The following is a 14115-nucleotide window of genomic DNA, read 5'->3' on the forward strand; positions in this document are numbered from 1 at the left end:
GGGGTGAGGTGCCCCTCCTCGTGCTCTCATAACTCTCTGGGTTTATCTCTGTGGGAACACTCACCACATGCCACTATAATTGGTTACTCAGACATCTGTCTTCTCCTCTAGACCGCGAATATTTTGCAGGAAACCCAGGGCCATGCAGATGCCATTTGGTAGGACTTGGGGCTAGATGATCTCTCTCAGATATTGGAAGATGCTTTCTCCCAGGACCGAGACAGGAACTGAGCGAAGTGAGCCTTGGTGCGTGTTCATTCACTTAATCTGTCAACATTGACTGGGGGCTTGCTGTGGACATGTACTACGGGTGAATAAATGGTAGTTGTAGTCTCTACAACTGTCTCTACTATGTTTGACCTCTGGGACTGTTACATCATCCCTGATAATCTGCTTCGTTTGTTTCTAATTCGCCTCTAGATGGACGCCGAATCCAAAGCCCCTCCAGTAGTGCTCTCAGAATGGTGTGTGCACACGGTATGCATGTAGGAAATACTGGTTACACAAATGCTCATGAATATGCATACAATATTGACATATTGGTTATTAATATTGGTGTATTCATTTTTAATGCTTTTATTATTTTATTTTTGAGAGACTGTGAGCAGGGGAGGTGCAGAGAGAGAGAGGGGGACAGAGGATCTGAAGTGGGCTCCATGCTGACAGCAGAGAGCCCCAATGTGGGGCTCAAACTCACGAACCGTGAGATCATGACCTGAGCCAAAGTCTGACACTTAACTGACTAAGCTACCCAGGCTCCCCTCCTCCTCCTCCTCCTTCCTCTTCTTCTTCTTTTCTCCTTCTAAGTTTATTTATTTATTTTGAGAGAGAGGGAGAGCACAAGCAGGTGAGGGATAAGGAGAAGGAGAGACAGAATCCCAAGCATGAGCCTCACACGGGGCTCAAACTTACGAACTGTGAGATAATAACCTGAGCCAGGATCAAGAGTTGGACGCTTAACCACCTGAGCCACTCAGGTGCCCCTATATTGGTGTATTCTTGATGTGCTAGTTGCTCTCCACCCTATCTATGAACCAGTGAGAACAGAAACAGTGCCAAGCGCTTAACGTGACCTCACTCCTTTAATCTTCGCCATAGCAAGGTAGGCACTGTGGCTCCCATTTCATAGAGGTTCGGCAACTCGCAGAAGGTTACGCATGTACTCCCTGGAAGGTTTAAACTTGGGCCTGTGGAGTCAGGTGTGACCCCAAAGCCACTAAAATATACCTGGAACACATTAGGCTTTCAGTGAGGGGTGGAGTGATTTACTACCTTGGGAGAGCTGTTTATACCTTGTATTGAGCCAGGGGCCAGGCCTGGAGCAGTGGGCGTGTGTGACAGATGTTGACATCCTTGGGGAAGGTAAAGCACAGTATATGCACAGGACACAGGTAGAGTGGGAGACGGGGCCAGATCAGGGAGTCCTTAGTGTAACAACACTAAGAAATTTGAGCCTTTTGAGTCCTTCTGCTATTTCCTTTCCAGGGTAGTTACTAATGGGCCGGATCATAGCTGTTCTTTGGCTCTGACCTCTTACCTCTAAGACTAAACTTTCGCACAGATACATTCCACCATTTACGCACTACTGTTTCTTCCAAACCATCGTTTCTTCCGAATTCCCTTTCTGTCCACATCTACACCATCCAATCTGACAAGCAGTTATTGGGTCACTATATGCAAAGGACTGCTCCAGGAGCTGCCAGAGATACAGGTTTCATTTTGCTAAAACTTAGCCCTTATCCCAGTTCAGTCTAGTAGGTTAGTGTGTGGAGCTAGGAGGGGAGAGTGCAGGAAGGCGGATGGACAGCTAAGTATATATAGAGAGTGCACCTGTCTTGGGACATCTCCAGTGTCTGCCTCTCCTATCCCATCAGTTTCCAAACCTTCTTACGTCAGGCTGTTTTCTCTCACCTGGGCTGCCTCAATAGCCTCATCACCCTGGCTGCCAGAGTGAAATGACTCAGCTAGAGGCAAACCCAAACCCCATGCAGGGACAGCATCTGCCTGGTTCATTGATGTGTCCCTGGTATTTGCCACAGTCTCACACACGGTAAGTGTGAGACAAATATCAATAAATATTTGATAATACAAGCCTCATTGCAGCCTCCTCAGAAAGCTTCGCTGTTTCTCCTCTACTTCCAGAATAGAACCAAAGTGCCCTGGTTGGCCTTCAGGCCCTAGGGCCTTTCAGCCACAGCTGGCTTCACTTCCTTTCGCCCCCCCCCCCCTGGCTCCCCCTCCCTCCCCCCCCCCCCCCCCCCTTTTTCACTACCCTCAAGGCCAGTTTAGCTAGTGATTCACTGTTCCCACCTCGGGTCATTTGTATTCTCCCACAGCCAAATCCTCCTAGCAGTCCCTAATGCTAGGGTTCATCCAAGTTTATGGGCTCCCAGGGAAGGCTTCCTTACACAGCTGCTCCCTCTGGCTGAGACCTCCCTGCCACCCCAGGTCAGCCCATAGAACACACACTGCCTCGGTCCAACCCTCCCATCACCCTCTGGAGTGAAAGCTCAGGGGGAGAGGTCTGCTTAGTCCTGGAACTTTCCTCAGGGTCCTAAGCTGGGTGGGCCTGCCACAAACAGAGGATGTGTTGGTCACGTGGGTGGACAGTCACCAGAGGGCCCAGAATAAGACTGAGGGTCGGGAAGAAGCAAGGTGCACCTCTGGCGGGCCAGGGCCGGCCCAGGGCGACCTGATGGAGGCGAGCGGCAAGATGCCGAGGGAAGGGGTGGGGAGTCCGGGCTGGGCGTGCTTCCTGCCCCGGAATCTGGCGGCCCGCCCCTGCGCCCGCCCCTCGGGCCGAGCCCAGTCGGGGCCAATCAGCAGGCGCCCCCCGCCCGGCCCGCCCTGTCCCCCTCTGGTGACAGAAAGTCGGCCCAGCAGATGAGGAAGTGGCAGGCAGGCTGGCCCTGGGGACTTCTCTCTGGCCCTGCTCCTTCCAGGCCCTCCACTCCTGCCCGCCTGGCCCCCCACTGGTGAGTCTGGACCTTCCACGGGCGGGCTGCCCACGTGCCCGGGCACCCTGCCTAGCTGGCCCTGCCCTGCCCTGCCCAGCCTGTGGGCGAGGCTGTTCCCGGACCGTGGGTGGGAGGTCCCAGCTCTCTGGGGCCGGCCCTGGCCGGCAGGCTCCCTCCGATCCCGGCTCCCGTTTGCTCAAACCTAGGCCTTCTTCCACCACCTCTGGGTCTCGTCCCCCTGTGCCTCTTACCCTCCCTCTCCTTGGCTCCCTGCTCCTCTCTTCTCCCTTCCCCTCCCCCTTCCTTTGCCTGTCTCCTTTTCCCTTCCATCCATCTTAAAGGAAGGAAGCACCCAACCGAGTTCCCCTACCGGAGACACACCCAGTGCTTCTCAAGCTTGGGGAGAGGTCCTCTCCAGAGCCTAGAGCCACTCCTGACCTTCAGGGCGCATGAGTGTTTGTGGGAGGTGAACTTGAGTGGTGGCTGAGAGAGAGCGGGAGAGATAACCAGCTGGCAAACTCACATGGGTCAGGGAGGAACTGTGTGTCTGAGTGCAGGCCTATGCCAGGTAGGCCCTACCACAGGAGAGGCAGCGGACCAACAAAATCTGGTTGGGAATGAATGAATGACGAAGGTCATCCATGAAAAGAGACCTGCATGCATGACCCAAGGCAGGTGTGTGTCTGCGTGCGGTGTGGGTGGTTTTATGTTCATTCACCTCAAAGTGGAGTGTCCGAGTTTATGTCTGTGACCACATTTATCTGTGACTCGCGTACGTGTGAGTAAACCCGTAAACCTGCGTGTGGGCCGTTTGCACATGGTGATGCAGGACCAACGAAGAGTGTTCTGGGTGTGTTGCCAGCGTGAATGGAGTGAGGAGCAGGTCTGAGTATCAGGAACTGCATGTCAAAGTCCGTGGAGGCTTGTTTGGGTGGTGTGTCAGAGGAGGGTGGTTGTCACCAGCAGGAGGTGTGAGGGCTCCGTGTGTACATATGTGCGCTGGTGGGGGGGGAGGCGGTGGTCAGTCTGTCGATGGTGGTGGTGGGGAGAGCCATGCTAGAGGCGCTCTGTGCATACAGGAGGACTTGGGGCCTGACAGTGGTGGGGGCAGCTGGGGGTCGTCACGGAGGCTGGGGGAGCATCTGTGAGATGTGTGCCCCGTGAGTGTGGGAGGGGCACGGGTGCAGCCTCAGTGGATGTGTCAGAAGGTGTATTTTTCACTCGTTGTATTTTTCACGTTGTTGTCTGGACGGAGGGAACCTGGCAGACTGGCGGGCAGGCAGCTCGCAGAGCATCTGCTGCCCTGGCCGTTTTAGGGCAAGGCTCGTCCCTCAGGGACCGCCCCGGCATCCCAGGCTCTCCTGGGGACCGGCCAGAGCTTTTGTGTCCCAGTGCGCCCTCCCCCGACATTCCTTCAGGCTCTGAGGGGGAGAGGGCCTAGCTCATTAGGACCCTCCCTAAAGGAGGGGAAGATTCCTGAGACCTCCCCCACTCACCCACCTCCTCACATGCCACTGGCTTCCCTGCCCCTCCCAGGGAGAGAAGGGTGATTGCACCCATTCTGAAGCAGGACAAACTGAGACTTTCTGGCTAGTTTAGGAGAAGATGCTGGGTGTGGGTTTTCAGCAGTTCTCTTGGGGCCAAGGTGAGCCCTGGGCTGAAGTCCCGTGAGGTTTCTGACTCAAAACTAAGCTAGAGCTTTAGGTCATCTGGCTGTCCAGGGTGGGTGGGTGGGTAGGTGGTGAGCCCCATGCTTTACTTGGCTTTCTCAATCCTGGTGGGTCCTGCTCCTCCGGGCCCTGACCTGTGGCCTGGCCCCACCCTCCACCTCATGCGCAGTGCAGCGGGGGCGGGCGGAGGGCGGGGCTCTGCCAGATCTAGTCAGACAGGTGGAGCCGGGGCTGGAGTCTCAAAGGCTCCTCAGTCTCAAAGGCTCCGGAGTGGAAGGGCTGGAAGGGGTGCCGGAGAGGAGGAGAGCCAGGAGTTGCGAGAGACGCTGGAGGTGAGAGCCCGGGAGGGCAGAGGAGAGGAGGAAGGGGCAGGAGGGAACCGGCGTCCCGAGAGACCAGCATCCCGAAGGTGGACCGGAGCGGTTGAAGGGGAGGATCCCTGGGGAGAAGACAGAACCAGAGCTGGAGAGGTGGGAGACTGGTGGGGAAGGGAGAAGCGGTCATTCCGGAGAGGAGAGGTAAGACTCTCCGGAAAGAGACCGGACTTGGAGAGTTCCCCTGCAGTGAAAGAGGGGAGGAGAGGTCTGGGGGTGAGAATCTCTGAAGGAGCAGAGAGTGAGGGGAGGCTAGTGAGGTGTGGAGCGGAGGGCGGGATCTGTCCTTCCCAGCAGGCAGGCGGGATGTGCGGGGAAGCGGTGCCCTGGCCAGACGGCTTCCTACCCCCAATCCCCAGCAATTCCTTCCTGTCAGTCTTCTGTCCTTTATGCAGGGAGGTGTCGGGAGTTGTCTCATCTGGTCTGCTTCCTGTCTGTGGGTCAAGGGTGGGATGGGGGCACGGTCAGCCCTGACACCCACCCTCCATACCTCCCCAGAATCCTTAGCCAGGATGGAGGCAGTTGTGAACTTGTACCAGGAGATGATGAAGTATGCAGGTAAGATGCCGTCTACCCTTCTTTTCTCCTGTCCTGGGATCCCTGGATCTAGGGCTGTCTCCTAATGGAGAGTCCCTGTGAACCCGTTGACCCTTTGTGACCTGGCCCCATGTCTGTACACCTGGTGGGCACCCTTTGGGACCCCGTGACCCTTTCTGACTCCTTGACCCTTATTCTACAGATCCTCGGGTCCAGGGCTACCCTCTGATGGGGTCCCCCCTGCTAATGACCTCCATCCTCCTGACCTACGTGTACTTCGTTCTCTCACTTGGGCCTCGCATCATGGCCAATCGGAAGCCCTTCCAGCTCCGGGGCTTCATGATTGTCTACAACTTCTCCCTGGTGGCGCTCTCCCTCTACATTGTCTATGAGGTGGGCCCCTGGCATGTCTAGGTTTTAATTCCTGCTGGCAGGATAAGGGGCAGGCCTTGTGGCCAGAGCATGGCATCTCCTTTCCAGAGAGGCCGAAATCCATTTCTTCAGCTAGATAGCAAGAGGGATTGGGCAGGGTGGAACTCTGGTGGTCTAATCCACACCCCTTCCTAGTTCTTGATGTCTGGCTGGCTGAGTACTTACACCTGGCGCTGCGATCCTGTGGACTATTCCAACAGCCCGGAGGCACTAAGGGTAAGTAGGGACAGGCGTAGTGTGGGGTGGCTAGGTTATAAGCAACCTGGGGATAGGAGTTTGGGTGTGACTTGGGCTCCTGGCCCAATTTAGGGAAGTTTTTGGAGTAGCATGGGTGTCCTAAGGCTGCCTGACTTCTTGCAGATGGTTCGAGTGGCCTGGCTCTTCCTCTTCTCCAAGTTCATCGAACTGATGGACACGGTGAGTGGTTATAGGAGAGGTGAGAACCTGTAGGGAGAAAGGAGAGGCCCTGGCTCAGAAACCCCTTTCCTTTCCCCACTCTTCTCAGGTGATCTTTATCCTCCGGAAAAAAGACGGACAGGTGACCTTTCTACATGTCTTCCACCACTCAGTGCTTCCTTGGAGCTGGTGGTGGGGGGTAAAAATTGCCCCAGGTGAGTGGTGAAGGCCACCGGGGGAAGAAGGGCGGGCATTGAGGACCAGCAGCTCAATTCTTCTGACCTCGTTCATTGTACCCTCACAGGAGGAATGGGCTCTTTCCACGCCATGATCAACTCCTCTGTGCATGTCGTCATGTACCTGTACTATGGGTTGTCTGCCCTTGGCCCTGTGGCTCAGCCTTACCTGTGGTGGAAAAAGCACATGACAGCCATCCAGCTGGTGAGGGGCCTGGCCCATAACTGTCCCAACCTTCTGGTCTGGATCCTACCTTTATCCAACCTGCCTTACCTTTGACCCCATCCCTCCACACTCCACATTCAGTCTTTCTCTGCCACCTCTCACTGTTCCCTCTGACCCTTGCCTTCCTCCATTCTAGATCCAGTTCGTCCTGGTCTCCCTGCACATCTCCCAATACTACTTCATGCCTAGCTGTAACTACCAGTATCCGGTCATCATCCACCTCATCTGGATGTACGGTACCATCTTCTTCGTGCTGTTCTCCAACTTCTGGTATCACTCCTACACCAAAGGCAAACGGCTCCCCCGTGTACTTCAGCAAAATGGAGCTCCAGGTACTGCCAAAGTCAAGGCCAACTGAGAAACATGGCCTACCTAGGCGCCCACCTAAGTGCCTCAGGACTGTGCCTTGGGCAGCATCTGACATTTTTCTTCCCACCTATACCTGTGACCAGGGCTTATGTGGTCAGGACTGAGCAGGGGACAGGTCCTCCCCTCCCCACAGCTGGTACACAGGGACCACAGCTTCCGTTCCTCACCCACTTCTCCTGGCCAGCTCCAAGGATGTGGCCTCATTGCCCTCTGCCACTCTGGAGCTGGGGGCTTGAAAGGGCTGGATGCTTATTTCCCCCTCCCTGCCTTAAACTTGGGAGAGGAGCACTCAGGACTGGCCCTCAACCAGGGTCTTGTGGCCTTTTTCCTCACACCGAAGAGGTCAGCAATAATCTGTCACTGTGGACCCAGGATCCCTCCTCTACCCACGCTGAAGCAGAAGCTTCTTGGCCAAAGGTCAGGGTGGGTGGGGGGCCTGGGAATACAGCCTGTGGAGGCTGCTCCCTCGCTTATGTCTCCATTAAAAGTGACAGAGAAAACCACCGAGGCTGTGTGTGTACATGTGTGAATGAAAGAGGTGCTAGCCTTATTATCTGCAAACAGGAGGGATGGTTCTGGCTCTCTGATGACAGACAGCAGAGAGGAGGCTCTGGGAAGGCTGGGACAGAGGTCATGCAAGGAGAAGAGAGAGAGACATGACTTTATTAGAAAAATAAAAAACAAAAACAAAAAACTGAGGTGATGAGTTGGTCCTCAACGGATGCCTTGGTGAATGAGACTGCTTTTGGCTGCACTGGCTTTCTCCCGCTCCCGCCGCCGTGCCGGGTCCAACTCAAAGCAGCGCCATAGCCTCAGGGTCTCATCTGCTGCTGCCGATGCCACCGTGGCCCCGTCTGGGCTCATGGTCAGACTTAGGACCCGGGCAGTGTGACCTGGGGCGTGAGGATGAAAAAAGTGAGAGTAGAGCATAGGAATGTAGACATACCTACAGCCTCCAATATTGAGGGCCACCTACCTTTTTTTTTTTTTTTTTTAAACACCTCTGAGGTATTTAATTCACATACCATAAAACTCATCCTTTTAAAGTATGCAATTCATTGGCTTTTAGTATTCCCAAAGTTGTGCAACCATCACAACAGTAATTCCAGAACATTTTCATCACTCCTCACCACCTTCTCCCCATAGCCCCTAGCAACCATCAGTCTGTTTTTATTTCTTTGCATTTGCCTCTTCTGGACATTTCAACAGTCATATGATATGTGTGTGGCCTTTTGTGTCTGGCTCCTGTTATTTGGAACCTACCTTTAAGCTCAGCCACCTTGGCCATGGTTGGGTATTTCCAAATAACCAACTGGTTCTGGGCAAAGCCGTGGCCCGAGATGAGCTCCTTGTAGTGGGGAGACCAGAGGATGGAGCACACCTGTGGAGAGAGAATGGCATGTGGGCTCAACAGAGCCGATGCTACTCAAATCAGAACTAACTCCATTCGAGCATTAGGCACCCTGCCAGGTGTCACAGACTCAGACTTGAATAACCACAGTTCTTACAAAAGTTTTTTCAGAGTTAAAAAATTGTTATCCATTTTACAGGTAAAGAATCAAGCAGAAGGAACTTCAGCAAGTTGCCTAAGATCACATGCGAGTCTAGAAGGTGACAGAGCCAGAATTTGAACTCTGGCTCCAGAGTCAAAGTCTAGAATGAAGGCTGCATGGGGGAGAGGAGGGTAGAAGGGGAGGAACCTGGAGTGGGTGGGAGACCCACCATCAAGGGCTTCAAATTTCATTCCAATGGATGTGGATTAAGTTGCTGTAGGTGATAGGGAGCTACTGCAGGGCTTTAGCACAGTCACAGACCACCCAGACCCAGTGCAGAGGACAGACTGCAGAAGATAAGAAAAGAATGCTGTGAGACCAGTGCAGGGGGCCTCCAGTGAGAAGAAAAGTGAGGCTTAGGGGAGAGACACACGTGAATGATATTCTGAGGCAAAAATGATGTGTCTTGGTGACTAAGGGAAGATAATGAAAGATTCTAGGAAGTTCTCCAGATTTCTGAGTAAGTTCTATCCCTCTCAAACAATTAAGAGGAGGAGGAACACATTTCAGGGAAATAAGAAGTGACAAATTTAATTTAGGGCATATTAGGATGGTGCCACCTATAGGACCTGAGGTTGGAGTCAAGCCACAGACAGAAGTGTGGCCTGGAGATCATGAATGAGAGCGGAGTCAGAATTTTGGAAACCATCGGGCATAGAGTTGATGAAGCCACCGGAAGGAACACAGTTGCCCACGGAAGACCACACAGAGTGAGAACACCTTCTGGGAGGGAGGGGCTGGAACAGGTAAAAGACTACCTGGGATTGGGCATCCACAGCACTCAGACACGCCCCAGAGCAGACGTTCCAGATGCGAATGTGTCGGTCACTGGTACCCCCTCCAGTTGCCAGGACGTTGGACTGCCAGGGACACCAGGCTACAGCCTAGGTAGGATAAAGGTGGGGTCAGCAGGTACTAGAGCTAGACACTGGTCACAGGGTTATCCCATCTAATCCTGCTGTCCCATCTCCCCTTAACAGTCCCCAGGTTCTGGGTGAGGGTAAGCAGAGGACCCAACCTAGCCCCATTCTCACCTTGACAGCCCCTTGATGCTGGGTGAATGTCTGCAGGGGAACCCAGCCACCCTCTCCAGGAGCACTAGGCCACACATTGACCACGTTATCGTTGCCACCACTGGCCAAATGTCGTCCGTCTGGGGCCCAGCGCAGCCCACACACCTCCTGGCTGTGGCCGGTCAGTGTGGCCACATGGTGTTCTGCTACCCGAACATCATGGTGGTGGATATGGCCAGAGCGTGAGCCGCTGCAGGAGGGAAGAAGGGAATCAGGTTCTGTGGCAGGGCCAAACACTGCCAGCAGGACTGAACTGCTTCCATTCAGAGGTGTACATCTGGGGAGAGCTGGCAAAAATCGCACATTGATTTTACAACAGACTAGCTAAAACCACTAACCTGGACAGGATATAGCTGTTCCAGCATAGGGAGCCCACTCGAGCCGAATGACTGGTCATGTTTCGAAGCCGCTTCTGCTGCTGCACATCCCATAGCTAGAGAGAGAAGGCTGCTAGGATCAGAGATTGCAACTTGCCATTAACATCCTCCTGCTGGACAAGCCCCCTGTCTGGGCACAACAGAACTGCAGCACAGGGATAAGTCTCACCTGCACCTCGGCACTGCTGGTGCCCACAGCTAGGTAGTTGCCCTCTTTTATCCAGGCCACAGAAGATATATAGTCCCCAGGCTGCTCCATTTGCAGCAGCTGCAATATGTCACCAGAGCTAGCACTCCACAAGTACACGCTGTTGTCTAACGCCACAGCCAGTACATTCCCAGAGCTCCAGTCCACAAGGTTCAGGTCTGCCAGAGCAGGGAAAGGGAGGAGAATGAGCTTCCTTGTTCGTCTGGTCCCCAGGCCCTCTTCCTCTGTCCAATGGGCAAAGGGAAGGCTGCACTTACAGTAGTCATTCCGGATTTCAGGGGCGTCCAAGATACGGTCTGGTAGGGAAGGAATGTAACGGCAGGTCTTCCGGCTGGAGCCAGGCGTGGCCTTCTGGCTATAAAGCACTTTCAGTCTGTTCTGGTAACCTGTGGCAACCGAATACATCTTGACAGTGGGAAAACTGACTCCTCCCCTGCTCCTGGTGAGGAAGGCCAGAGACGCACCTCCCCTCCCTTCAGTCTTAGGTGGGAAGAGCAGACAGGCATCTCCCCTTAACCCTGGGAATGGGCCAACACCTCCCTCCAAGAAGGAAGAACTTCAGGTCTTACCCTCTGGGGCATTTTGTGGTTTTCCACTGAGCCGAAGGATCTTGGCTTCCTCCACATCAAAGCCGTTCAGATTCAAAGCCCAGGCTTTCTGATGTTCCTGGCACAAAGGGTGGTGGTGAGGCAGGATGGCATGATCCAAAGTACACAGAGTTACACAAAGTACACTCTTGCCTTAAGCCCCTCTGGGCCACATACCTTCTTGGTGGGCGTCTGGCTATTTTCAGGCTGGTTCTCCTTGCTTAGGAGGAAACTGGCCACTTCCATCTGGGAAGCGCTGCGATGGGGGATATAGCGGTCACCACCAGGTTTGCTGGGAGTGGTCTGTGCCTTGGAGCTAGATTTGCCTGGGCCGGGGAGAGGGAAGCCAGAGTCTGAGCAGTCTCCTGAGGGAGGAGGCCTGAAGGCCGCTCTCAGCCCTTCCCTCTTCCTCCCCGTGTCCTGCCGCACCCCACTGACCGGGTGTTCGGCTTGGGGTCCTGCCTGCGCTGTGGGATCGGTTGGCGGCCCGCATGGGTGAGGGGGCCGGTCCCGCAGCTTCCTTAGCTTTGCGCTGCCAGCGCGCAGGGGGTGCATTGGGGATGGGTGCATCCAGCTGCAGCAACGAGTGCAGGTCACTCTCGAACACGAACTGCGCCATGGGAGCGTCTGCAGGAGAAGGGGTCCTTGGAGTGGATGCCCGCGGAGCCCTGAGGAAGAGGCGACCGTGCTCTGCCTGGGGGACCGCCGGCCACACACTCAGAACCAAGTCGGCCCCAGCCCGTCCGGGTCTCGGAGCACGGGCTGCATACCCACCCCAGCTCGACCCACAAGGCCCTTACCTCCAGCTCCGATTAGATTCCGATCCCAGACCGGTCTCTGCAGTGCCGGCCTCCGCTTCTTAAACTCTCCGCTCTGAGCACTCATTGGCTCCTTCAAAACCCAACCGTCGCAACCGTCGCCTTCACCCATTGGCCTTTCACGGCACAGGAGGCGGGTGTTCCGGTGCAAGTCACAGGTCTCACGAGAATCCAGTCATGGAGCGTGATTTGAAGAGAGAGAGTTGAGGCCTGTCTCCAGAGAACTGGTGTCGGAAAGAGAGAGGGGCGGGGAGGGGCGCGCCTGGGGGCGGGGCCTGAGCTGCCGCTGCATTCCGGAGTCGCTTCCATTCATTCTTTAGCTTGCCCTCTTCGGCCCTTCATAGTTAAAGCGTCCATGTGGATCGTATTTATGATGCAGAAGTGCAGAAGTGACCTAAAGCACTTGAGCCCTTCAGAGAAGGGAAAGGAGGCAGGTGGGTAGGAGTGGGGAACGAGTTGAGAAGCTTAGGAGCAGAAAGAAGGTCAGACCTAGTTAGTTTGGTGCCTGTAGGAACACTGCCAGGAAGGACGTAACGTGTGTGGGGTTTTTGTTTGTTTGTTTGTTTGTTTGTTTGTTTTTGTTTTTTGAGAGGGGGCGGAGGGGCAGAGGGAGAGGGAGAGAGAGAATCCTAAACAGGGTTTCTCTGAGGGAACCGGATGTGGGGCTCTATCCGTAGACCCTGGGATCTTGACCTGAGCCAGACTCTCAACTGACTGAGCCACCCAGGCGCCCCACGTGTGTTAGTTTTAAAAAACTGTTTTGTTGTTGTTTTACAAACAGGGAAAATGAAGCTGAAAAAGGGATGAATTCTTTAAGGTTAAGAAAAAAGATCAGGATTCAGACTTGCCTGTCTGGAGATAGGATTGAACTGCCTTCTGAAAGACATTGTGGCTTTACCCCCATGGGGCTTTAGAGGTGTCAGGAATTTTGAAGATCCACTAGGCTAACTTGTGCGTGGTGCATCCTCCCCATTCTGGCAACATACCCCTATTTTACAGATGGAAAAACCCAAGGCCCAGGGAAGGGATTTGCCTGTGACCACACAGTTTGTGGGAAGCCAGGTTTGACTCCCATTCAGTCAAATCTGCTAATAATGACTTGAATGAATTGTGCGAATGTGCTTAGAGGTGAAGCAGCAATAATAAAGATAATAATGGGTACCATTTATTGGCCATCTACTAACGACTGTGTTTAAACAGTTTACACACATTATTGAGCTTAATCCTTAATCCCATAGGGCAGATACTCTATCTCCTTTTGATAGAGAAAGAAACTGGGTCAGAAAAAGGTTAGAAATGTGCTCAAAGGCATATAGCCCAAAATAAATAGTGGAGCCAAACTATCTGGCTAGCCCCTGCACTCCTAACCAAATGCTATACTGTCCCAGAGAGAGGCTAGAAAAATCATGTTTTCAATCATTACCTTAGATTAACTCTGATGATGATAGAGAAAAATCTAGGGCTCTTAGCCCAAACTTACTATCGTTATTATCTTTGACTTTGAAGCATTCCTGTTTGTTGTTGTTTATTTCCAATTACCTAGACGACTTGGGGTTGGCAACTGGGAGCCCCTGAAACCCAGAGAAAAGGTTATCTAGAGTCAGGCTGGTCAGGGCCTCAAATGTGAAGCTAAGGAGTTTGAACTCTATCTGCTGGGCATTGTGGAATCAGTGAGTTTCTGTATAGGGAAGGGCCAAACAAAACATATCTGAATGCAGGACAGGGCCAGCAAGCTTCTGGAGTAAGGGAAACTGTAGAGAAAAAGGAAAGGGTAAGTAAGGGGACAAACTTGGGGAATTCATACATTTTAAAATAAAAGAATGAAAGAAGCCAGTGGAGATTATACTGACATGGACCTTCAAGGGGGAGGAATTTCATATATGCAAAATGGTCAAGAAGAATCATGACAGAAAAGGCCAGATTTGGCCACTGACATATAAGTCATCAGTGACCTGGGAGAGAGCTGGATCAGAAGAATGCATACTTGGGGAAGGGGCAGCAGAAAGAAGGGTGGGGGTGGGGACAGAGTAGAGGCAGCAAGCATGGGATACTTATGTGAGAAATTTGGGACTGAGAAAGGGGCAGAGCATGGGAACTTGAGGGAACCAGTACCAACAGGCCTATGCATATTTGAAGGTGAAGGCAAAAGAGCCAAGGAAGGTGAAAGAAGTCAGGCAAGGGCCAGCTGATAGAACAAGGTGCCTGGGTTACCTTACCCAGGAAGAAGTGGGATAGAAAACACAGGGAGCTTTCCAGTCTAGGAAAGAAAGAAGGCTTTCTAGTCTACCAAAGGTCACTGCTC

The 14115-nt window shown here is 53.5% G+C and overlaps 2 protein-coding genes across 5 annotated transcripts; one reads left to right on the forward strand and one right to left on the reverse strand.

The window, feature by feature from the left end:
• The first annotated feature begins 2846 nt into the window (after positions 1 to 2846).
• Positions 2847 to 7700, forward strand: ELOVL1 (ELOVL fatty acid elongase 1). Of its 2 annotated transcripts, XM_049617330.1 has the most exons (8): positions 2847 to 2975; positions 5500 to 5559; positions 5741 to 5931; positions 6106 to 6186; positions 6331 to 6387; positions 6476 to 6581; positions 6671 to 6807; positions 6965 to 7700. In XM_049617330.1, exons 2-8 carry the CDS (start codon positions 5514 to 5516, stop codon positions 7184 to 7186), a joined length of 840 nt encoding a protein of 279 aa, XP_049473287.1. In that variant the 5' UTR covers positions 2847 to 2975; positions 5500 to 5513; the 3' UTR covers positions 7187 to 7700. The 2 variants fall into 2 exon arrangements, with proteins under 2 accessions (XP_049473287.1, XP_049473289.1); XM_049617332.1 differs by lacking the exons at positions 2847 to 2975; positions 5741 to 5931.
• Positions 7701 to 7842: 142 nt separating this feature from the next.
• CDC20 (cell division cycle 20) lies at positions 7843 to 12064 on the reverse strand. 3 transcript variants are annotated; one of them, XM_049617319.1, is made up of 11 exons: positions 11796 to 12064; positions 11434 to 11622; positions 11173 to 11321; positions 10978 to 11074; positions 10666 to 10794; positions 10370 to 10566; positions 10162 to 10256; positions 9785 to 10013; positions 9509 to 9634; positions 8461 to 8578; positions 7843 to 8090 (listed from the first exon to the last, which is right to left on the reverse strand). In XM_049617319.1, exons 1-11 carry the CDS (start codon positions 11923 to 11925, stop codon positions 7912 to 7914), a joined length of 1638 nt encoding a protein of 545 aa, XP_049473276.1. In that variant the 5' UTR covers positions 11926 to 12064; the 3' UTR covers positions 7843 to 7911. The 3 variants fall into 3 exon arrangements, with proteins under 3 accessions (XP_049473276.1, XP_049473279.1, XP_049473277.1); XM_049617322.1 differs by having other exon boundaries at positions 9929 to 10013; positions 11796 to 12045; XM_049617320.1 differs by having other exon boundaries at positions 11434 to 11663; positions 11796 to 11881.
• Positions 12065 to 14115: the final 2051 nt, after the last annotated feature.

Source organism: Panthera uncia, assembly GCF_023721935.1.
Source record: "Panthera uncia isolate 11264 chromosome C1 unlocalized genomic scaffold, Puncia_PCG_1.0 HiC_scaffold_4, whole genome shotgun sequence".
Classification (NCBI taxonomy): Eukaryota; Metazoa; Chordata; class Mammalia; order Carnivora; family Felidae; genus Panthera; species Panthera uncia.